The sequence below is a fragment of the Schistocerca piceifrons genome, chromosome X (assembly GCF_021461385.2).
Source record: "Schistocerca piceifrons isolate TAMUIC-IGC-003096 chromosome X, iqSchPice1.1, whole genome shotgun sequence".
NCBI classification, from domain to species: Eukaryota; Metazoa; Arthropoda; class Insecta; order Orthoptera; family Acrididae; genus Schistocerca; species Schistocerca piceifrons.
In genome coordinates, this window is record NC_060149.1 from 499,589,313 (window position 1) to 499,615,976 (window position 26,664).

Here is a 26,664-nt window from a genome sequence, read left to right on the forward strand (position 1 = left end):
CAATTTAAGTCGGATCTGAGCAGAAGTCGTAGAAAGCCATATCCACCACCTTCTACAACTCGTGTACAAACAGAGCAACCTGAGTTAGTGCGACAGGACCGTGTTTTGAACATTCGATAGAAATGGGCGCATTGTTGTGCTTCCCCAAACTACATACAGATACTACAGTCTGAAGCAGATCCGGGTGCCTCAGGTCCCATTCACATCTATCCAGCCCAACATACTATCATCATTATTCTGTACCATCCAACAGAGAAAAATTACGAACTATAAAAGCTACACTAACTTCATCCGATAGAGAACTAGATAAGATTTTTACTGCATCTCTCTCCTCCCATATATAGAAAACAAATATCTCATGTGTGCTGGCATCGAGCACATATGACGTTCCTATTAAATATACAGGTGTTGATCCACTGCATTGACCAGTTAAAAGTTTCATCACCTGTACTGTAGGAGGATGACTGTATCCCACAGACTATACTTTAAGTCGCAAGAGACGCTCCCTGTGGCCCTGTGTCGTTGTTTGAAACACTTTTTTTTCTGCTGCAACATGCTTTGTTCACTGCCATACATTTTGTTTTTCTGCCATCACTTCGAGGTCTATGTCAGGTTCCAAACTGAAATTAACACGTTTGGTTCATTACCTCTCACAGAAAACTAGACGTTGCGTGGTACAATTCATCTTGTTGCTCCAGTTACCATAAGACGCCACACACACTGGATGATTCGACAATTTTATTATTAGGGTGCACCGTCAATGTTCAGTGTCATGGTGTTTGTCTGGAAAACTAATTCATTCTTAGGTAATGCCATACCTCGATTTATAAAGCCGGTATAGCTTTTAACATGGATACCTGCGTACACATGTAGAACCAAGACCGTTCTGACAGTAACATACAGTAGCTGTGGGGATCGGGTTTTTCAATCTGGCAGTTTGTAAGATGGTTACGTCTCTCTTTCTAAGACACAGTGGTAGCACTCGCAAGACAAACTTATGAGACATGTCCTCCCATCGTTGATTTTAGGTCAGTAGTATTTTGTATTACCAGCAATCTGTTATTCATCAAGTATTATACTTAGTAGTAGGGGGTGTGTGACAGATTCACCTTGAGCATCAGGCTTATAAATTATGTGTTTGTTTTCCGACATACTCGAAGGAAATGACTATGTCCAGTCATAAGGAAAGTATATATTTGACGTGGAGTACTGTGATAGCAAAGGGAAGAGTATTTCAAGTTACAAGGATGGTACCGATATTTCTGTTTCCAGAGCGATGGCCATCAGCAGGGTGTATTTCCAATACTTCGCTCATAACCGAATGTCATTCAACTGAGACCACCATCATGACATTTAGTTGTAGGTACAGGTATAAAGTATATACGAGGCCCGTTGTTTTTCTAGGACGATTCTGTCTATGCTTGCTTGGTGTGCAGCACCGGTGACTTGTGGCAGGAATGATTCGTTTCCCATTAACTGTCGGAGCCATCTAAATGCAGAGGCCTGTTGGAGTGTAGGAATGTAGCTGACTTAACTGTTGTCCTCTAAATGGCCGATTAGCTAAATAATGCTTAGTATGTGTTGGATAGCTTTCGTGATGGTGTGGAAATTTGAGAGGATTCAATATGGACATGTGTTTGCGCTGTACCGTTGTTCCCTCCCATGTAAACTGTCCGGTCGACTACTTCTGCACTTTTCGCGCTTTTATTTAGTTGATGGTGTGTGCACCTAGAATGTGGAAGGCACATTTACTGGTTCTCTAGACGTGAGAAACACCTTCGTTGAGCTTGTAAATTATAGGCATGATTTGGAATCTGCTACATCACCAGTATCAGTATTCATGAGTGGAAATATCAGTTTTCTCTATTTTTCTCGAGTTTCTGCGCAAATGTCTTCGCAGACGTTACAAGTTTCTAGTTAATCAGTGGTTTACAGCACGCCCCACAAAGCTAAGATTTCAGCTTTGTAGAGAAATAATTTCCAGTCTATACCTTCAGAATTACGTTGCACGAGTGATCTGTGGGAAACTGCTGTGTGCTTGATATCGACAAGTACCGCGAAAATGGTATGATTTTATGGTGAACCATGCAAAAATACATATATTCTTGTAATCCCAGAGTCTGGAGATTGGTGTAAAAAAGCGAGCAGGCAAGCAGGTCTGGACCAGAAACAGTAATGCGTTTGTGCCAGGGAGAAATGAGCCCGAATTTCTAGAACAGTTGTGAGAGTGGATTCGGCTCACTGAGGGTGCTCTGGTTACCCGTCGGGAGTGGATGACCGCCAACCTCGCAGGGAAATATCTAGTGTCGCGAGTGTATCGATGGTGCTGTCTGTTTTCGTGGTATATGTACAAATAACATAAAAGGGCGATTTTTGTATGGCGTAAGATACGAATTGTATGTTTACTATATCGACACAGTAAGTGGTGATATATTGCTGGGTTGGAAATCAGTTTCACTCTCTTATATTCAAGCTCCCGATCTCACTGGGAGAGCAGTGTAATTACGTAAGAGTCTTTCTGTATTTGATGATATGTAGGGCAAATTACGAGCTTTAGTTGTCAGTGCAGTATGGCGTTCAGTGTAAAATAGATTTTTGCTGCTGAACTTATCAACTACAGAAAGAAAAAGAAATGGCAGACGATGCTTGCACACTGATGGCATCAGTAATTAGGATGGTAAATTCGATAAGAGCCAATCATAATCCCCCATTGATTCACAGGACATCTTTGTTCTGGGACATAGGAGTATCTACATAGCAATGAGAACGTTTGTGTTTGTTGAAATCAGGAAGGGTAACACATGATGGACGGGGTGTCACGTTAGGACTGTGAGGAAGAAGGAATTCGCATTTTGCTTGTTCTATCGATCATGATGATTACAGGACACCAACCCACGTTGGTAATGTTTTTCCAAGTATTACTTCCACGTGTGCGGTATTCATTATCACACATAGTGCCTGATGCCTGTCCTTCATAACACTTGACTACGAATATGACTATGAAGTCGTTCATGATGGAGTCCTTGCATAAAAGGTTCTTGGTTTATGTGTGACTTCATATTAGAATAAAATCAAATGGTTCAAAAGGCTCTGAGAACTGTGGGACTTAAGTTCTGAGGTCATCAGTCCCCTAGAACTTAGAACTACTTAAACCTAACTAACCTAAGGACATCATACACATCTATACCCGAGGCAGGATTCGAACCTGCGACCAAAACAGTCGCGCGGTTCCAGAATGTAGCGCCTAGAACCGCTCGGCCACCCCGGCTGGGAGGATAAAATTCTGAGCTTCTGATGACTACCTCTGCCATCTTCATTAGGGGTAAAACTGATTGTCATGGCTGGCCACGGTGGCCTAGCGGTTCTAGGTGCTTCAATCCAGAGCCACGCGAATGCTACGGTCGCAGATTCGAATCCTGCCTCAGGCATGGATGTGTGCGATGTCCTTACGTTAGTTAGGTTTAAGTAGTTCTAAGTTCTAGGGGACTGATGACCTCAGTTCAAAAATTGTTCAAATGGCTCTGAGCACTACGGGACTTAACATCTATGGTCATCAGTCCCCTAGAACTTAGAACTACTTAAACCTAACTAACCTAAGGACAGCACACAACACCCAGTCATCACGAGGCAGAGGAAATCCCTGACCCCGCCGGTGACCTCAGTTGTTAAGTCCCATAGTGCTCAGAGCCACTTGAACCTTTTTTTTTTTTTGCTGTCGTGGGCTGGTGAGGCTTCCGCTTTTATAAATAGTGGATGGCTTGCCATTGGCTGGATGCTTCATAACACTTGTTTGAAAGAACCTTGGCAGGATGCAGCACCTTGCAGAAGTGCTGACTGTAAGACTTTGTCAGATAATTTCCTAGGACTGAGGAGAATCGAGACATATAGCGGGTGACTTAGGTTAATGGAGGTAGCGCAAGTGACCTTTCTTTAGCGTCATGTTCTTAGGTTACTAGAGGTTGAATTGTCCTGATAACTTCCCGCCATTTTCTGGAGGAGGAGGGGGTTAGGTTAGTGGAAGTAGCCCAATTGACCTATCTTCGAGCCAAAATTCAAACTTCCCGCCAAAATACGCCATGTTGGATGACGTCATCGCCGCCATCTTGGATAACGGTACTTTGGCGTGTGAGTCGCCACAATTCTAACGTTATTACTGCCTGGCCAGCCGAGCTTCTCTCAGAGCTATTGTGAACGCATGGTCAACAGTGATAAAGGATCATGAAAACAAAATTTAATCACGCACATAGATGGAGTTTATTTCTATAACAGCTCTCACTGACTGGTTGTCCCTTTTATGAAAAGACATCTCCAGTAATCTGTGGCTCCCTCAATTTATGTGAACAATTCTATGTAATTTTTTCAATACGTTACGAAATCGGCGTATGTGCGCTTGCTGTTAAATTGGCGAGTTATACAAAAATATTCTGTCAAATATTATAATTCGGGACTTACTTTTGGAGGATTATTTTGCAAGCTTCAATGCAACAATGAAGTTCTACTTCATAACATAATGTGAGGCAGAGGCAAATTTTCCAAATGTGAAAACCGTTTCATAGATACAAGCAAGGCCTTTCCGAAACATTTTGGAAGATATTTCGTAATTTTCTATGAAATACACAATTAAAATCAATGATGAACTGGTTTAGTATTATCATAATGTCAGAAACGCCTAATAAATTGTTAGATTCGTATTTTCCCAGTTGTATTTTGTGTTGGATTTAGGCACAGGTTCGTTTATTTCAGGTTAATATTCGAATATTTTTGTGCATGTTTTCTCGTTTTAGTGGTATTTCTGGTAATTTTATGCATAAGTACATACATCTAACGAGGTAAAGCCAACTGGCGATCTTACCAGGTGGCGCTCGTGCCATGTTTTCATTCGTAAAAAGAGTGAACATATGAAATCTACACCATCCGGCATACTTACAACTCGAACTTAGCACGTCACACTCCTCATAAAAAATTACTGAATTAAAATGCGTTTTTATGTGCTAGCAATAAGTCTACATCTATATCTACATCCATACTGCGCAAGCCACCTGACGGTGTGTGGCAGTGTGTACCTCTATCGGTTCTCCCTTCTATTCCAGTCTCGTATTGTTCGTGGAAAGAAGGATTGTCGGTATGCTTCTGTGTGGGCTCTAATCTCTCAGATTTTATCCTCATGGTCTCTTCGCGAGATATACGTAGGAGGGAGGAATATACTGCTTGACTCTTCGGTGAAGGTATGTTCTCGAAACTTTAACAAAAGCCCGTACCGAGCTACTGAGCGTCTCTCCTGCAGAGTCTTCCATTGGAGTTTATCTATCATCTCGGTAACGCTTTCGCGATTACTAAATGATCCTGTAACGAAGCGCGCTGCTCTCCATTGGATCTTCTCTATCTCTTCTATCAACCCTATCTGGTACGCATCCCACACTGCTGAGCAGTATTCAAGCAGTGGGCGAACAAGCGTACTGTAACCTACGTCCTTTGTTTTCGGATTGCATTTCCTTAGGATTCTTCCAATGAATCTCAGTCTGGCATCTGCTTTACCAACGATCAACTTTATATGATCATTCCATTTTAAATCACTCCTAATGCTTACTCCCAGATAATTTATGGAATTAACTGCTTCCAGTAGCTGACCTGCTATTATGTAGCTAAATGATAAGGGATCTATCTTCCTATGTATTCGCAGCACATTACACTTGTCTACACTGAGATTCAATTGCCATTCCCTGCACCATGCGTCAATTCGCTGCAGAGCCTCCTGCATTTCAGTACAATTTTCCATTGTTACAACCTTTCGATACACCACAGCATCATCTGCAAAAGGCCTCAGTGAACTTCCGATGTCATCCACAAGGTCATTTATGTATATTGTGAATGGTAACGGTCCTATGACACTCCCCTGAGGCACACCTAAAATCACTCTTACTTCGGAGGGTTTCTCTCCATTGAGAATGACATGCTGCGTTCTGTTATCTAGGAACTCTTTAATCCAATCACACAGTTGGTCTGATAGTCCATATGCTCTTACTTCGTTCATTAAACGACTGTGGGGAACTGTATCGAACGCCTTGCGGAAGTCAAGAAACAGGGCATCTGCCTGTGAACCCGTGTCTATGGCCCTCTGAGTCTCGTGGACGAATAGCGCGAGCTGGGTTTCACACGACCGTCTTTTTCGAAACCCATGCTGATTCCTACAGAGTAGATTTCTAGTCTCCAGAAAAGTCATTATACTCGAACATAATACGTGTTCCAAAATTCTACAACTGTTCGACGTTAGAGATATAGGTCTATAGTTCTGCACATCTGTTCGACGTCCCTTCTTGAAAACTGGGATGATCTGTGCACTTTTCCAATCCTTTGGAATGCAACGCTCTTCTAGAGACCTACGGTACACCGCTGCAAAAAGGGGGGCAAGATCCTTCACGTACGCTGTGTAAAATCGAACTGGTATCCCATCAAGTCCAGCTGCCTTTCCTCTTTTGAGCGATTTTAATTGTTTCTATATCCCTCTGTCGTCTATTTCGGTGTCTACCATTTTGTCATCTGTGCGACAATCTGTGAAACAGCTTTGGAAAAAGACATTAAGTATTTCGGCCCTTAGTCTGTCATCCTCTGTTTCAGTACCATTTTGGTCACAGAGTGTCTGGACATTTTGTTTTGATCCACCTATCACTCTGACATAAGACCAAAATTTCTTAGGATTTTCTGCCAAGTCAGTACATAGAACTTTACTTTCGAATTCATTGAACGCCTCTCGCATAGCCCTCCTCACACTACATTTCGCTTTGCGTAATTTTTGTTTGTCTGCAAGGCTTTGGCTATGTTTATGTTTGCTGTGAAGTTCCCTTTTCTTCCGCAGCAGTTTTCTAACTCGGTTGTTGTACCACGGTGACTCTTTCCCATCTCTTACTATCTTGCTTGGCACATTCTCATCTAACGCATATTGTACGATGGTTTTGAACTTTGTCCACTGATCCTCAATACTATCTGTAATTGAGACAAAACTTTTGTGTTGAGCCGTCAGGTACTCTGTAATCTGCTTTTTGTCACTTTTGCTAAACAGAAAAATCTACCTACCTTTTTAAATATTTCTATTTACGGCTGAAATCAACCGCTTTATGATCGCTGATTCCCTGTTCTGCGTTAACTGTTTCAAATAGTTCGGGTCTGTTTGTCACCAGAAGGTCTAATATGTTATCGCCACGAGTCGGTTCTCTGTTTAACTGCTGTAGGTAGTTTTCAGATAAAGCACTTAAAAAAATTTCACTGGATTCTTTGTCCCTGCCACCCGCTATGAACGTTTGAGTCTCCCAGTCTATATCCGGCAAATTAAAATATCCACCCAGAACTATAACGTGGTGGGGAAATGTACTCGAAATATTTTCCAAATTATCCTTCAGGTGCTCAGCCACAACAGCTGCTGAGCCAGGGGGCCTATAGAGACATCCAATTACCATGTCTGAGCCTGCTTTAACCGTGACCTTCACCCAAATTATTTCACATTTCGGATCTCTGTCAATTTCCTTCGATACTATAGCACTTCTTATCGCTATAAACACGCCTCCCCCTTCAATGTCCAACGTGTCTGGGTGGTATACACTCCAATCCGAGTTTAGGATTTCATTACTGTTTACGTCTAGTTTCAGCCAACTTTCTGTCCATAGTACTATATGGGCATTGTGACCGTTTATTAATGGGAGCAGTTCTGGGACCTTTCTGTAGACGCTCCTGCAGTTTACTATTAGCACATTAATATTGTTATTCCCTGTTGCATTTTGCCTACTCCTACCTTGATGCGTCTCAGGAGGCGTCTTGTCGGGCCTAGGAGGGAATTCTCTAACCTAAAAAACCCACATGTGCACTCCACACGTACTCCGCTACCCTTGCAGCCGCTTCCGGCGTGTAGTGCACGCCTGACCTATTCAGGAGGACCCTACATTTCTCCACCCGATAACGGACGTCGAGAAATTTGCACCCCAGATCTCCGCAGAATCGTCTGAGCCTCTGGTTTAAGCCTTCTACTGGGCTCCAAACCAGAGGAGCGTGATCGGTTCTCGAAACGATACTACAAATAGTTAGCTCTGATTCCACACCGCGAGCGAGGCTTTCCGCCTTCACCAATTCCGCCAACCGCCTGTACGAACTGAGGATGACCTCTTAACCCAGACGGCAGGAGTCATTGGTGCCGACATGAGCAACAATTCGCAGTTGGGTGCACCCAGTGCTTTCTATCGCCGCCAGCAGGGCCTCCTCCACATCTCGGATGAGGCCCCCCGGCAAGCAGACGGAGTGGACACTGGCCTTCTTCCCCGACCTTTCCGCTATTTCCCTATGGGGCTCCATCACCCGCCTAACGTTGGAGCTCCCAATAACTAATAAACCCCTCCCCCCGTGTGCCTGCTCGGACCTTTCTGAAGTCCGTGAAAATCGTGAGTAAGCTAGTACTTAATAAACTCCAGGCCCGTTTGCAAATAGACTCAAAGAAACCTCAGTCTCCACAATCGGACTTCGCAAGTGACCCCTGAATCCCTAAATTCCTTAAACTATCTCTGCCTGTAAAAAAAAATGGTGAAATATTGAACGATAAAAACTAGAGGGGATGTCCTGTGACGTCTGCCCGAACCAAAGGACGAGAACTGTGACGAGCAGAAAAAGATATTGGTAGAGAGACCTCTTGCTCTAAGCGGGAAATCTGGGTTAGATTCCCGGTCCAACACAAATTTTCATTGTCGTCATTCCGTTACACAGTTGATGGTTGTCCATACTCGCAGCTGCGATTAAATTTTGTGTATTTGAAAACCGCTGTAGTCCTCACGTTTTGCATAACCAAAAGAACATACGAAGGTTGGAACTTAAATAGTGGCAACTACTTACTTGTTTTATATCCAAACCACTCTGCATCTAGAATAGATTAAACTCATACAGTGTACCATCGGTGTAGCTTATCACTCAGCATGTATCAGGTGTTTTCCCATTGTCCTACAGCATTCCCTCTATCACATTGTTTTTGCCCATACTCTCCTCATTCCTGTTTCTCTTCTTCCAGCTTAGTCGACTATATTTTTTACTTTCTTTATTTTTTTCTCACATTTGCATAGACCATTCATCAACTTCCTCTCAGGGTTGAACCCTTCTGTACTCTTACCCTACATTACTTCTTAGTACTTCGTTAACAATAGTCGACTAGAATGTAACGAGGAAATTACTTGACACCGTGTTAATAAGACTGACATTTCAGAAGTGCTATACACATCTACTGTTATTATTTTTGATATTGTTGCTATTACTTTGCAATGCTCACGTACTGTGGATATTGCACTGTAAACCCACTCAGGATGTCTGATCAAATGTAAAAGACCCACTGAAGACCCTAATTTTGCCAGAAAGAATAAAAGCTTACATGAAATAAATAAACTGTAGCTTATCGTCACGTAGCTCCCGCAGAATTTAAGATCTCTAAATCTGTTGAGCGAGACTTTTATTTTGTGTAGGTCTGTTTCCAGAATGAAGCTTCCACTCATTGGAGAAGAATGCGAAGAAGATAAAGTTTCTTGTAGACTAAATTCCTGTTACATCGGGCCTCGAAAACATTTCTAATATTTCACCATCAATACCCTATTAGGCCATCTCATGGCTCAGCTCTTCTAAGGCAGGAAAGTCTTATTCTGAAATCAACATTAACGCAGAGCTTAAAACGTTCTCCATCTGCATATACACACAGGGGTTGGCCAAAAATGTGAAAAAGCATGCATGACCATAAATACAGGTGCTAGAAAGGCCTGCAGGTTGCTTTGTCTTATTTGTCAATGAACGGCACCTGTGCAATGTCCTCAACACATTGCAAATGTCAGCCGTCTTCAGAACAATGATCTGTGAACTTGTGAGTGCATTGTGTCGAAGCGAATTGCATTCCAACGTGGTCACATTGTTAGTGCACGTATGGTGTGTGCTTCCTTAACCAAGGTAGCTGAAGTGTTTGAAGAAGCACGATATCGGAGATTTATACCGCATGTAGGGAAAGCGAAGATACATCATCTGGTAAGTCACAAAGTGAACGGAAGTGTGTATTGAATGGTCGTGACAGCGGTCGCTTAAGAGGACTGTAGCGAAAAATAAGAGGGAACAGCTACAAAAGATACAGTAGAATTGAATGTCGCGCTAGGGAACCCTGTCAGTGGCAAACAGCTCGAAGGACGCACCATAAACCAGGAATTTCAGGGCTAGCTAGTAAACCGAAACTACACGTCAGTGATTCTAACGGCCATAGCAGGAAAACTTGTTGCCGAAGGCATAAAACCTGGACTGTGGAGCAATGGAAGAAACTGATTTGCCCAGATGAGTCTTGTGTGAAACTGTGTCCAACTTCTGGCCGAATTTTTTTCCCAAGAGCATAATATGAAGGGGGTTTGTCGGTGATATAGGCAGCCGGATCATGATATTCCATAGGCCCCGCGCGTAATCTGGAAGATCGCACTACTGTCAAGCATTATGTTATATCTGCACACCCCTCCTCATCCAGAACTTTTTTTTTAGCAGGAGCATGAAAGGCCGCATCTCCCCTGATCTTAATATTACTGAACCCTTGCGGTAAACTTTTGGGAGAAGTGTGGGTGATCGCTATCCACGTCCATCAAAAATGTTCAAATGTGTGTGAATTTTTAAGGGACCAAACTGCTTATGTCATCGATCCCTAGGCTTAAACCTTGCTTAAACTAATTTATGCTAAGAAAAACACACAAACCCATGCCCGAGGGAGGACTTGACTTCCGGCGAGAGTGGCCGCACAGTCCTTACATGACGCCTCAAACCGCGCAGCCCACCTTCATCGTCGTTACCTAAACTTGCCACAATTTTGCAGGAAGAATGGTATGAGGGTCCCTTGGAAGCCATACAGGACGTGTATTTATTCATTTAGAGATGACTGGAAGCTGTTTTGAATGCCAATGGTTTTCCTACACAGCATTAGGTGCGGTAATGCGTTTGTGGTGTTCCCATATTTTTTTCCACACGCTGCACATACTCCGCAAGCCACCATATGGTGCGTGATAGAAAGTACCTTGCACCAATACCAATCATTCCCTTCCCTGTCCCACTCACAAATGATGCGTGGGAAAACAACCGTGTGTATGCGTCCGTACGAGCCCTAATTTCTCTTTTGTTATCTTTTAGGTCCTTACGCGATTTGTACGTTGGCAGCAATAGAATCGTTCTGCAGTCAGACGCAAATTCCGATTCTGCAAATTTCCTCAGTAGTGTTTCTCTAAAACAACGTTGTCTCCGTTTCAGGGATTCCCATTGGAGTTCATGAAGCATCTCCATAATATTCGCGTGTTAATCGAAACTGCCGGTTACGAATCTAGCAGCACGCCTCTGAATTTTTTCCATTTCTTTCTTTAATGTGATCTGGTGGGGAGCCCAAACACTGTAGCAAAACTCAAGAATTGGTCATTTTAGTGTTTTATACGCGATCTTGTTCGTAAATGAGCTACACGTCCCTAAAATTCACCTACTAAACCAGCGTCTACGATTCGCCTTCCATAGTACCTGCCTTATGTGCCCATTCCATTTCATATCGCTTTGCAACGTTAAAGACTATTACTGGGTTGTTTTTTCTCCCACTTTCATTAACATAATTCTTTTTATATTTAGAGCTAGCCGTCATTCACCACACGAAACAGACATACTGTTTAAGTCATTCTGTATCTTTCTACGGTCAGTAAACAGTCGAGGATTTGCAGTTCACCATACCCATCGGATCATTTATTTAAAAGAAAATACGATGGGACGTATCATACTTTTCTGGGGCACCACTGACGACGATATCCTTGCCTCTGATGAACACTCGCCGTCCAGGACAACGTACTGGGTTCTATTATTTAATAAGTCTTACAACTACTCACGTATCTGTGAAACTATTCTAAATGTCTAACCTCTGTTTACATCATGGAGTAGGGCACGAGCGATGCTTTCTAAATCCAAGCTGATTTGTGGACAGAAGCGTTTCTGTCTCAACGAAATTTATTTTTCAAACTTAGAAGATGATGAAAAATTATGCAGCAAGCCGATGTTAAGGATGTTTGTCTGTAATTTTGCGGATACGTTCTTTTATCTTTGATGCAGAAAAAACTCACCTGTGCATTTTTCAGTCACTTGGGACTTCCCGCTGTGAGAAAGATTCGCGATTGATAGAAGCTAAGCAAGATGCCAGTACCGAAGAGTACTGTGTGTAAAACTGACTTGAGATTCCATCTAGGCCTGTCGACGTATTTGTTTTCCATTATTCCAGTTGCTATCCAGCGCCAGGGATTTCTATGACCTCCATGCGGGAGTCTGTGCGACGGTCAAACGTTGATCTGTCTGTACGATCCCCCTGCCTTACCCTCAAGTACGCTGGTCGATCAAGATAGGCAGGACAACAACTCTGGGCTTTATAAAAATAGGACGTAGGCAATTGAAAACTGACTCTTTAAATTGGGCGATGAGGCACGAATGTATAGCTCAGTTGGCGCGGTGTTAGGTACTTATTGCATATTCTCTAAACAAAAATATCTCTGAAACTTGACCTACTTTGATTTACGTACTACTCATGAGGAGGAGTGAATTCAGAGAGGGAGAGGAAAAGCTAGGCAAATGACAGTCTCGCAAAGGGCCATATATCTAGTCATTCTTCCACCGCTACATTCGTGAACAAAAAGAATAGAATTGGTAGGAAGTTAAATCGATGATACAATAACAAGTACCCTCTGCTACACATTTAATGGTTATTTGCGATGAACAGATGCAGATGTAACTGTCACATGACAATGCTTGATTCTTGCAATGACCAGACTACTTACTCTGGAATCCAATCTCAGATGTTCGGCAGAGGGTGCACCGACTATTTCTCTACAGTTCTGCTATCGAACAGCACGGAGATAAAATGGACACCTAAAACTTTCTGCGCGAATTGTGACCTCTCTTATTTTACCAGGTGGTCATTTCTACCTATTCAGGTGGTATTCAACAAAATATTTTCGTAGTCGGTGAACGGAATTGGTATTTATAATTTAGGGAAAAGGTCTCGCTGAAATGAGAAACGTCTTTCTTTTAACCATTGCCATCTATACATATCCGTGACACTCATCCCTTATTTCGTGATAATACAAATCGAGCTGGGGTTCTTTGAATTATTTAGATGCCGTCCGACCCACGCGGAGTAGCCGCGTGGTTAGAGGCGCACATGTCACGGATTGCGCGGCCCCTTCCGTCGGAGGGTCAGAGTCCTCCTTCGGGCATGGGTGTGTAAGTCTGTGGACCGACGACTTCAGCATTTTGGTTCCTTAGGAATTCACACACATTTCAACATTTTTTTTATGCCATTCGCCAGTCCTATATAGGCTAGTAAGTGTACCATACTACGCTGCAGTACCACAGATGTGGATGGATGTAGGTAGTGTAGGCAATCTCTTCAGTAAATATACTGCACCTTCTAAGTGTTCTGCCAACAAAATACAGTCTGCGGTTCGTCTTCCCCCACAAAATTTCCTGTGTGATGGCTCCAGTTTTAGTTGTTCGTATCTGTAATCCATAGTTATTTAATTGACTCGACAACTTTTAAATGTGGCTTTGTCCGGTAATGATTATGCTCACTGTTTTCTTTTGTGAAGTGTTAAGCCGCATTCGTTTACTCGTTTCGAATTGGCGCCTCGCTGCGCGGAGAGCGCCGAATCCCGCCGAGCGGCGCTACTGTCGGCAGCACTGGGACCGTGCGGCGGCACCCACACTGCTTGGCAGTACTGCTGGAGCGATCGGAGAAATCGCGCGGTGCATGTGCCGCTATCATATTGAAGCCAGAGCGTCTTTTCGCATATGTCAAAGCCAATGGTTTCGCTTGTGGGGCCCAGCGGCGTGAACCCACGCCGACGAAAGCTAGTCGACCAAGATGTTCCTCGTGAATTGCGCACGAAAAGGGCAAAGCGAGCGCGACTTTCTCCTCGCCAGCGCCAGCAGCGTATTATTGAAGAGAAGGAAAGGTACCAACAGCTTGTACTTTTCTGGATAAGAATCATCCAGTACTTCATGAATAAGGGTGAGTAAATCAGCAAGGCTCCGTCCACATGTACAAGCTTAACCGCGCGGCTACCTGTGCGTTCCACCTTATTTCGGAAAACTTTTCTGTGTTTCCGTGAAGCTCGCGGAAACTGATGAATGTCTCACATATACATCCACCTACTGAAGATACTACTTGCGCAAAATCATTTTGCACGGTCAGGCTTGTACTTGCCGACGTGATACCGGTCATGATAACTGTATATCAATATTTTAGTTTTGTGACTGAGCCTGTTGAATAATTACTATTATGGCTCTGTAAGATAATAGAAGAAGGCAGATCAAAATGAGAAAAATTGGAGGACGTAAAGTTTATAGCAAAATTGCATATTATTTGAATATTCTTTTTATTCTTAATACTTTTTGGTATATACGTTATTAACGTTTGAATTCGTAAACTGCTCTGAACTTAAATTTCATCCTGTTAACTGTTGCAATAAGTGTTTTATTGTGTTATTTGTTTTTCTCTGTTCTAAGCGTTCTGGAATTCAAGAGTCTTTTTAACCAGCCTTTTTTACCTTTTGTTTACTGAGCGTCATCAGTGGTGGTTGTTGTTCATTACTCCTTTTGTATATATGTTCTAAAATCGACAGATTGTCTCCTCGTTTTGGATTAGGTAGCAGTCGAGAACTTTTGCTTACATTTTCTCCCATCACTATTTTTCTATTGTAGGAATCCTCTTTCTTTTTGCTGCTCTCGCGTTCTTTTGCACTTCACTTTCACAAACCCACACCCAAACGAACGTACTATGGTTTCACCCTCTTTTCAGGACATAAATACACTGTGCTCAGTACAAAAAAGGTGAAAGCACCATAAAAATTCGCTACGGTCGCAGGTTCGAATCCTGACTCGGGCATGGATGTGGGTGATGTCCTTAGGTTAGTTAGGTTTTAGTAGTTCTAAGTTATAGGGGACTGATGCCCTCAGAGTGCTCAGAGCCATTTGAACCATCTGAACCATAAAAATGTCTATAAAGGCAACGTGTATGAAGTGTAATGGAAGACAAGTTTAGTGCAAAGAATGAAAATGTATCAAAAGGATACCGGACTCTAAGAAAAAATTATGAAGCGTGAAATTGCAGGCAAGTTTTTTCTGGCGACAGCCTCAGTTAACCACGAGGGGTAAACCTGTCGACTTCAGAAGCTATAAAAAGGAGTAACTGACACCAACCACCATTGATGATACTTTTTAAATAAAAGCGAAAGGCATTTAGTGTAAGACTTTCTTAAACTGCAGTATGCTTAAGACGGACAAAGTAATAACTGACAAATACATTAGCACTGTTTGAAGGGTAATGTTTTCTTCTTTGACTGTCAGTTCGGTTTCATCTGAAAGCACAATGAGAGTCATAGATGAAAATGGTTTCCTTCAACAAGTTCTACATGTCTTCTTCGACAGCTGCTCCAGAAAATATCGTCAAATACACTACGGAGATAATTAAAGCACATTTACTGTAATTATACCTGTAAACGCTGCTACTATAACGCATTGTCTACCAAAGAATGTTCAATTGAAATTGATTGCAAATTTCTTATGGCAAAGGAGAAAACTATATAAGTTATTGTATACTTCTGACACTATGTCTTGGTAGTGAGCGGCGGTGTAAACAAACGAGAGCTTTGAAATTCCGATAGGAGAGGAGCGGAGAGGGAGAACGAGCCGCGCCCCCTCTCGAAGCTTACGTCTGTTTTCCGCTCGCCTGAGAAAGCAGAACTGCTGGTGATGTGAGGGTCGTACTCGAAACCCATCATGGATCATTCCAAAATACGAAAAGAAATGACGAACGACACAGACGTGGATGTCGGAAGAAATTTATCCAGCTGCAGGGAGGGGGGTGAACATCAGTGAATTGCCCACATTCAAGACGTATCTTACCAAGAAAAGTAAACTCTTTATGTGACGCAAAAAACTTCCAATCCTCCAGAAAATATAGTCAGTTATCCATTCAGTATATGAATAAAAACTCAGTACTGCTTATTCCGGGGGGTGAAGGTGGGGTAAGTGATCTCCTTATGAAAGCCTATCAATGCACAACACAACGAAGGGCGGAATACACAAAGCACTCACTAACGATTGCAACGCAATTATTTGCTGACGGGGAAGTTGCGCAAGCGTGGCACTTCGAGCTCAAATTGTACCAGTATCTTAAGCAATCACAGATCAAAATAGCCCCACCTAAAACTGCCACGATAAACTGCCAGCATAAATGTACTATCTGATCAGAAATATCTGAACACCTGTTAGTGGTCATTAATATGGCCTATGACTACTATCGCTCCTACAGAGGTTTCCACAATTCATGTTACACGCTTCTTTGAGGTTGTAGAGGAGACTTAGTAGATCAAGTTTTACGTAAGAACCTATGTACGGAAACGTCATCCAACGACGTTACAGAGCATCAGAGTTATAAGCACAACGGTGCTTCTGAATGTTTGTATAAACAGGATGATTCCGTGACGATGTTACAAAATGGAGTACTTGTTCAACAGAGGATGCGTGTTTCAGAGTAGCGAAAATGAACAAGTGCTCATAGATCCTCAGGTAGGCATTTTAGATCCTTATTTACAGGACATTTTTTCCTTGTTTTAGTCCATACTACCACCACTGAAAGTTGCCTACCCTACAGTCTTAGCAACAACAGTACCAGTACATGTAGTTCAATGTTGGAGGAATCACAACGGTTTTCGATTATAATTTTCCACTCGTTCGTTTCTGGTACAGGGACCCTTATCTCAGATTAATACATTTATCCATCTCCAACATCCTACAAAGTTTGTAACATCGCCATGGAATCATAACGCATATACCAACAATTACGGGCGCCGGGGCCTATAAATTTGACGCTCTGTAGCGTCGTTAGAAGGCGTTCCCATATATGGATTCCTGTGACAAATTGGTTGCACTAAGTCCCCTCTACAATCTCTAGAAGCGTGTAACGTGAATTGTGAAACACCTTGTATGACGGAGTGAACTCTAGTTGAGACGTTATCAATCGCTATTTGAATGCCTGTGGAGAAAAGTCTGCCCACTCTTCCTCAAGAGTTGAAAGCAGAGAACGTAGTGAAGCCTGATGTTGCGATTGGGGCGAAGCCTCTGTCCTAACTCTCCCCAGAGATGTTTCATTGGGTTGATGTCGCCAATCTGAACAGGCCAGTCAGTTTCTGAAATATTGTTGTCTACAAACTATTGCCTTAAAGATGATGCTTAATGACAGAGTGCATTGTCATGCTGATACAGTCATCATCTTTGAACTATTCCTCTACTGTATACAGCACACAATGCTGTACAATGTGTTCATCTACTTACCAGTTATCATTTTCTTGAGCTTACTTACGCGAGCCACATCCTTATCATGAAGAACACTTCTATACCGCAACATCAATTCTTCTGTATTTCACTGATGGTGCTAAACATGTTGGCAAGTGCTGTTCTCCACGCATTCGCCAAACCGAACCCTTCCGTCACATTGTCACAGGTTATAGCGCAATTCATCACTCCTAATCATTTCGCTCTTATCATCCACTGTCCATTCGCATAGCACTTACAATACATCAAACGTCACTTATTACCGACTACAGAAATTTGTGGCTTATGAGGAGCAGCTCGACCATTGTACTCGATTTTTCTTAATTTCTGACCCACAGTTACTGTGCTAGGTGCGCTGTTGTTAGCACTTTGGAACTCGTGAGTGATTTCTTCCTCTGATTTCACACGATTTTTTACGGCCATCCTCTGTGACGCTAGACGATCCCTGTCCATCAGTACATGAGAGTAGTGGAACAATGCCAGCGTCACTCCAGTGTCCATTGTTGCGAAATGTAATCAAGATGGTGGATCCAAGTTGGTGGTGGTAGATATGGCAACGATGCAATAACGTCATCATTTGAAGTTCAAATTTTTGTGGGAAAATACATCAATTGGGTAACCGCCACTAATATTCCCCCCTCCCCTCCCCTCTTCCCACACCCAGAAAATGGCGGGAAGCTGAAATTCCAGCAGAGCAATGCAACACACCACGACTACCTCCACTAACATAAGAAAATATCAAGAAAAAAGGTCACTTTAACTACCTCCACTAACCTAAGTCATGCAACTGCACCTCTCTCTAGTAATGGGTGGGAAAAAGACTCAGCTTGTGCTGGACAGGATGGATATAAGTCTTTATTTTCAGTCTTTTATTTAAAGAATTTGAGGCAGTAGCTCATCCAGAGTGTTCATCATGAGGTCCACACCCCAACTGACCCAGTACAGAGTACGTAATCCAAGATGGCAGTCTGGAGGGGAAAAATGGCACAGAACAATTTATTTACGGATGAATCTGACATAGTATATTTATTACACTGAGAGAAAACACTCACCCTGACTTGATTGAGGTCGCAGTAAATAGTCTACAGGCCTGAAAACAACTCGTAAGTAATGCAGTACACTGATGTGCAGAGACGCAGACGACTCATAATTAACGGAATAATGCAGTACACAGCGTACAGATGTGCAAACTACTTGTAGATCAGTGAAAAAACATATGTGTAACGCTATACAGACACTCTCACAGTGCTTAAGCACCCGAAAATAATGCAGGGCACAAACACTCAGTGCACGTAAAAAACGCAACGTATCAGTGAAGTCTTCCAACGTGTGCATGTGCCTTGCAAAGCCATCCGGACGCGAGCTATTGCTGTCACGCTGTTGCCGACGGCAGGTGTAAGTCGAGCCTACAATTACAGTTCTTCGAGTGTTATACTGACATCACATATCTATTTAAATAAGCGCCAAGTCAACCTGTGGGCCGTGCGTGGATGTTTACCATTGATGGCGCTAAACCTCTCTACCTATGGACCCTAATGTCACAGGTCATACTATAGAAATCTGTACCAATGCTTCCCAGAATGACATCGACTGCTTTTTCCTTCGCAATCCTAATGGGACAAACGAACTGCATCTGGCTGTGCATCCATTTACCTGCCTTGTGATGTCTCATCTTGTCTGCATGGAAATTCTTGCCCTAACAGGAGCTGTTTACGAAAATATCTCAGAATAACACTGAATGCAATTTTCCTGATGGTCCTAAAGGGGCACCCTGTCCATCACATGTTACCCTTCCTGGACATCGATAAGTCCTGATTTCAGCAAACATTTCCAAAACACAAACGTTCTCACAGCTATATAGAGGCTCCTATGTCCTAGCACAATGGATGTCTTGTGAATGGGTGGAGCCTTATTGTTAGCTCTTACTGAATTTACCCGCCAAACTACTGATGCCGCCGGTGTGTAAGCACTGTCCACCTTTTTTTTCTGCAGATGAGACTTTCAACGGCAAAAAAATTATTTGTACATTTCGCCATAATGCATTGACAATTAAACCCTGCAAAGAGACCTACAAATCGTCAGATACAGAAAAACTCTTGCTCATTTACACATCCTTGCCACTGAAGATAGACGCTTGAATATTCGAGGGTGAAAACGATCGCCAACCCCTAAATATATCACCGCGTGCCATGTCGATACATACATACATACAATTCGAATCCTGCACCATACAAAATCGACCCTTTTACATCATTGATGTAGCTATCGACTGTCAAACACTCGTACATATACTGCTAAGAAAGACAGCATAAGCATATGCATCATATACACTCCTGGCAGAACTAGATAATTTCCCGTAAGGTCGGGTGTTCATCCACCACAGCTGATGGCCACAAGTCATCCGCATAACCAGAGTGCCCTCAGCGGACCAAAGTCACTCTCTGAACTGTTGTAAAAGGTTGGGGTCAGCTCCCCTCGGCACAAATGCATTACTGTTTCTAGGGCCGACCTGCTTGCTTGCTTGGTTTCCACACCCATCTCCAGACTCTGAGATTATATGACCATATGTAATTTCACACGGTTTGCCACAATATCAACCATTTCTGTGATACTTCTCGATATGAAGCACATAGCAATATCGATTGCTCAGCAGTAGCGCTTGCGTAGTATTATTTCGAAGATCCAGACCGGAAATTATTTCTCTAGAAATCTGAAACCTTAGCGAGGTGGAGCGTGCTGTAAACCACTGAGTAACTAGAAACTGATCTCGTTTGTGAAGACCTTAACGTGAAACTTCGAAAAGAATACGTGTAACTGATGTTTCCAATGTTTCAAATGGCTCTGAGCACTATAGGACTTAACATCTGAGGTCATCAGTCCCCTAGAACTCAGAACTACTTAAACCTAACTAACCCAAGGACATCACACACATCCATGCACGAGGCACGATTCGAACCTGCCACCTAGCGGTCGTGCGGTTCCAGACTGTAGCGTCTAAAACCTCTCGGCCACACCGGCCGGCAAACTGATTTTTCCACTCGCGAATACCGATGTCGTGATATAACGGATTCGAAATCATCTTTATCATTTACAAAGTCAATTAAGGTGTTTCGCACGTCTAGAGAACCAGAAAACGTGTCCTCCACCCATCTTTCACCTGCTAGATGCACTCAATACACACCACAATCGATGTTCTCTCAACCAAATAAAGTCGGGAAATGTGCTGTCAATCGCACAACTTACATTGGAGGGAATAATGGTCCAGTGCAAATACATGTGCATATTGGATATATCCGCGTGCGAAGACCTTTACGTGAAAGCTCGAAAAAAATAGGGGAAACTGATATTTCCACTTGCTCATATCGATGTCGAAGATATAACAGATCATAAACCGTCCCTGTAATTCATAAATTCAGTCAGGTGTTTCTCATGTATAGAGAACCAGCAAACTTGTCTTCTACCCGTCTTTCATATGCTAGATATGCGCACCACAATCGATGTTGCCTCAAGCAAATAAAGATGACGAATATGAAGAAGCAGTCAGCCAGACTATTTACATGGGAGGGCATAATGCTCCAGCACGAACACACATCCATATTGAATCTTCTCAAATTTCCGCGAGATCCTCAAAGCCATCCAACACATACTAAGTATTAGTTCGCTATTCGGCCGTCTAGAGGAAGACACGATTAAGTCACCTACATTCCTGCATCGCAACAGGCCTCTCCATTCGGACAACTGCTAACGTTAGCCGTCACAGGCCATCGCCGACGCGCCACGCAGCCCTAGACAGAATTGTTCTTCGTATATTTGATTGTTATACTTACAATTAAATGTTACAATTGCGGTCTCAATTGAACGACATCCGACAATGAGTGAAATATCGAAAATACATCCTTCTCACAACTGTGGCTCTGGAAATAGATATATCTGTACCATTCTTATGACTTGACATACTCTTCCCCGTTGCTATCACAGTATTCCACATGAAATCCATACCTTCCTTACGACTGGACATAGCCATTTCATTTGCACATGTCGGAACACAGACACATACTTTATAAGCCTGATGCTCTAGGCGAACCTATCACGCATCCCGTACAACTAAGTATAGTACTCAGTCAATAACTGATTGCTGGCGATACGAAGTAATACTGAGATAAATTCAGCGATGGATGGACATATCTCATAAGTTTTTCTTGCGAATTGTACCACTGTGTCTTAGAAAGAGAGGCGTAATCGTCTTACAAACCGCCAGATGTAAAAGAAACACGATCGCAACAGCTGCTATATGTTACTGTCACAAACGGTCTTGGTTCTTCAGGTGCAGGCAAGTATCCATGTTAAAAGCTGTACTGGCGTTATAAATCAAGGTATGGCATTACTTGCGAATGAAGTGCCTTTTTCCAGACAAATACAATGACACTGAGTATAGACGTTGGTCACTGGAGTGTATATTATCAGACGAACAATGCGTAGCCGACGATGCACCCTCGTGATAAAATCACTGAATTTAGAAAGTGATTCGGCTAAGGAACATGGTATGAAACCGGTATTTGCAATTTCATCATGCCACCTATAGATCTTTCTCCAGTACTTGTAACGCTTTGTCTCGATGCCATGTCAGAGGTTCTGCGGTATATTTACTGAGTTATAGGCGATGGTTGATTGAGAAGAATGACAAATTGTAGATGGTGTGCTGATTGACGTCCTAAGAAATGTACACTAGCTTTTAAGATCTCTAGTGTTACACAATCTGGCAGATATGCTGTGTGGGATTTTGAATCAAGTCTTTCTGTTCAACCACGTACCTGCGTTGGATCGTATGGAGAAGTCCTTTAATGATTACAGCCACTAATGAATCATATTTCTGGCAGTCTTATCCTGAAACGAGTCACCTTTTTCGAACCTATCAGCTACAGGAAAATTTTAGATAGTTCCTATGCCTCTTGCAACTGCCGCCATTTCTGCAGCTTTGTGCATGTGATCTTCCAAATTAAGTAGGAACTCGGCAGAATTCGGAGAGAGCTGTATCTACCACCTTCTCCAAACCATGTAGAAACAGAGTGACCTTACTTAGTTCGACAGGACCGTGTTTTGACCATTTGTTGGAGATGGCAACATGTCGTAGGACAACCAACAGTGTACGATGTGTAAGGTCATCACCAAACGAAGCCAGACCCTGCAACACGAGGTAGTATAAAAGATAGTACGGGTACTGGGGGTAGGACGAGGATTTGGTTGCTGCATTGTGGTGCAAACCCAAACTACATATTAGTACTGCTGTCCAAAACAGTTCCGAAACCATCAGGGCCCATTCTCGTCTGGCAACCCAACATCCTATCTCCGTTATTCTGTACCACTCAACAGAGAAAATAATCGAACTATACAGGCTCCACTATCTTCATCCGATAGAGAACTCGATAACATTTTTCCCGCGTCTCTCTCCTCCCAAATATCGAAAACAAAAACCGTCTGTATTCCGGCATGGAGCACATGTGACGATCCTATTAAATAGACAGCTGTTGATCCATTGCACGGATCAGTGTAAAGTTGCAACACCTGTACTGTGGAAGGACGACCATATCCCACAAACCGTACAGTAAGTCTTAGAGACTCTCCCTGTGATCCTGTGTCGATGTTTGAAACATTTCTTTTTGTGCACACACTTTGTACAATGCCATACATTTTGTTTTTTCCACTACGACGAGGTCTGTGTCAGGTTCTAAACTGACATTAATACGTTCTGTTCGATTACTTCCCACAGAAAACTGGATGGTGCAAGGTATAAGTCATTTTGTTACTTCTGCTGCCGTAACACACCACACACGCTGTATGATTTTAAATAAAAGACAGTTACAGCATAAGGAAACTGGTAGGATTTCGCGGCGTTGTGGAGAATTTCCAAAGACCTATCCGAAGGTGATTGACGAAATACACATTTAAACTCATCTGTCACAGTGACGGAATAGCTGATGGCTCTGCGTTCCGTTTCGACTGATTCATCATACTGCAGTCATGTACGCGATCACTGTTTCAGTGCTAGCCATCCCCAGAAGGTGTAGCCCCCTCCACCAAAACTCTTTCTCCAAATCAAACAAACGATGTCAGTCAATCATTAGGTGGTAACCAACAGCGTACCAGTGGGCGGATGGCATGGAAAAGACACTGTTGATGTACTGTAATCATAATCATCACAGTAGATAGTGCGAACAATTTATCAATTTTACAGTAATTTCAACACGGACCAATGATGCGATAGCACGAATCCCATTTTCAGTATCATAGCTAAGTTGCCTCTTCTCTAATTTGCGAGTAACATTGAGAATGTAGATAGATGACCGTGTAGTACGTCTATTCATTGTTAATTCTCGAACACATACATCATCAAAGTATACCAAACAGCACTCTACATATTTCTAGCACCTCGAGCATGGTGCTTAATTTACGTTCTTTCTCTATGCGGACGGGAGGCACAGAAAATTCTCACAGTCTTAGGATAAAATGAGAGACTGAAAGACCCCCTCGCACTGTCTTTGACCAACCCACCCTGCAGCACCATTACCGATTTATCTGCAGCCGACCAGAAGTAGTCCGCTACGTTCCACATCTCATGAATGAAGGGCGTTTACCGAATCCTCACCCATCCAAGTGCACAAGACTTCTCCAGATGCATTCATGTCGAGGAGGTTAGCAATCCTTATTGATGTATAGTAACAGATTTGAAAGGGTTGTGATGTGATAGCAGACAGTGAAGAAGAACAAGATACGGGCGATTTTTATGCATGATGGAGCTCCAGACAGATGGAGTTCGAAGCATTTTACGTAAATCAACAACGCTATCAATTTTAAAGTATTGTTCTAGTGTCTGGGATTAGTACCAGTAGGGTATTGGTAAGAAGAAAAATAAACACATGCACTCCTAATGCTACATAGTTCTGCACATAAAATAGATTATAATGTTAGATCGCTTCAGTTTCCGACCTATTACTCAAGTGGAGTGCATCGCTGTTAACATTCCAATGTAACAAATATATTTACAGCGCATTACATACATCCTTCTTGCTCGTTTCTCTACTTAAACTATGGTAACAAATAGTAAAATTAAGAAAGCTGCTTCCTTAAAATATCGATTCTGTGTGTTACGTGCTCAGTGTAGCTTTCTAGAGATGCATAGCGTCCACTGTTCACATCCAATCACGGTTCAGAAATTATGCTATTCTTGCATCAGTCCTATATAAAATGGTTGTTAGTAACGGAGAATAGCACTTACAAGGAAACAGATAAACGCATAGCAGCATCATCCGACATATGAAATTACACGTCATGCAGCCACTAACCCTCTAATGAGGACATCTGTCAAACAGATGTATACATGGGGATTGCTTTGTCTCACAGACAGTTATCACTAACTTAGAATCATCTTAGTTGTAAAACTGAACTCTCGATTTTATACCCAAGATGCGACAAGCGATTGGAGTACATCGCATAAATCTTCGTTCGTTGAGAGGAATGTGTCGAAACAGGACGGTCTCGTTTCATCACACATGAGATGGATGTCCTCTGATGACGGAGAGGTTTGACGTTAACGATCACAAGTAGCCAGTGCTCTAAGTCAAATACAGAACATGTTCTTCTATACGAGTCGAACGCAGGCTATGTCACCCACCTGATACATCCTGACAGAACAGCGCAAGAAACGGTAAAATGGCTTGCGCCTACTTCTCCCTCTATCAATCGATCACCCAGTGTACTCTCTGTTATCCTATAATGGAGATGCCTGTAAGTTTAGAGGCAGATGGTTGTCTGTTTTCCTTAAAAGCGTCAAATACAGTAGTCACCTCGCGTGTATCAATGTTACGTCAGCAGACGTACAGTAGTGGAAAAAAAGTAACTGTTTCCGTGGTTCCCTTCGCTTCCATGTCGACGTTTTCTCGTATTCCTCCTGTTATCGCATACTTGTTCCCATGTACTAGAACTGTTCCGCGCCAACCAGAAGAGACTCAATTACTTCCTCAATTTCCCCGCGATCTACTGTACGTCTGCTGACGTAACATTGACACACGCGAGGTGACTACTGTGTTTGACGCTTCTAAGGAAAACAGAGAACCATCTGCCTCTAAACTTACATGCATGTGCATTAAAGGATAACAGAGAGTAGACGGAGTGATTGATTGATGCAGGGAGAAGTTGGCGAAAGTCGTTTGACCGTTTCTTGCGCTGTTCTGTCAGGATGTATCAGTTGCGTGACATAGCCTGCGTTTGACTCGTATAGAAGAACGTGTTCTGTATTTGACTTAGGGCACTGGCTACTTGTGATGGTTAACAGAAAACCTCTCCGTCATCAGAAGACATCTATCTCATGTGTGATGAAACGTGGCCACCCTGTTTCGACACATTCCTCTACGCGAAAAAGATTTATGCAACTTACTCCAATCACTTGTCGTATCTCGGGTATAAAATCGAGAGTTCAGATTCACAACTAAGATGATTCTAAGTTAGTGATAAGTGTTTGTGAGACACAGCAATCCCCACGTATACATCTACTTGACAGATGTCCTCTTTAGAGAGTTAGTGGCGGCAAGACGTGTAAGTTCACATTTCGGATGCTGCTGCTACGCGTTTATCTGTTTCCTTGTAAGAGCTATTCTCCGTTACTAACAATCATTTTATATAGGACTGATGCGAGAATAGTATAATTTCTGAACCGTGATCGGACGTGAACAGTGGACGCTATACATCTCAGGAAAGCTACATTTTGCGCGTAACACACAGAATCTACACTCCTGGAAATGGAAAAAAGAACACATTGACACCGGTGTGTCAGACCCACCATACTTGCTCCGGACACTGCGAGAGGGCTGTACAAGCAATGATCACACGCACGGCACAGCGGACACACCAGGAACCGCGGTGTTGGCCGTCGAATGGCGCTAGCTGCGCAGCATTTGTGCACCGCCGCCGTCAGTGTCAGCCAGTTTTCCATGGCATACGGAGCTCCATCGCAGTCTTTAACACTGGTAGCATGCCGCGACAGCGTGGACGTGAACCGTATGTGCAGCTGACGGACTTTGAGCGAGGGCGTATAGTGGGCATGCGGGAGGCCGGGTGGACGTACCGCCGAATTGCTCAACACGTGGGGCGTGAGGTCTCCACAGTACATCGATGTTGTCGCCAGTGGTCGGCGGAAGGTGCACGTGCCCGTCGACCTGGGACCGGACCGCAGCGACGCACGGATGCACGCCAAGACCGTAGGATCCTACGCAGTGCCGTAGG

At 43.0% G+C, this 26,664-nt stretch overlaps 1 protein-coding gene across 1 annotated transcript in view; it reads left to right on the plus strand.

Moving 5' to 3' along the window:
- The first annotated feature begins 13,777 nt into the window (after positions 1–13,777).
- The window catches only part of LOC124722476 (collagen alpha-2(I) chain-like), an 85,350-nt gene continuing 72,463 nt past the window's right edge, over positions 13,778–26,664 (plus strand). The window contains exon 1 of the mRNA XM_047247634.1: positions 13,778–14,062. Coding sequence (XP_047103590.1) covers positions 13,843–14,062 — 220 coding nt within the window. The 5' untranslated portion in view covers positions 13,778–13,842. The remainder of the gene's footprint in view (positions 14,063–26,664) is intronic.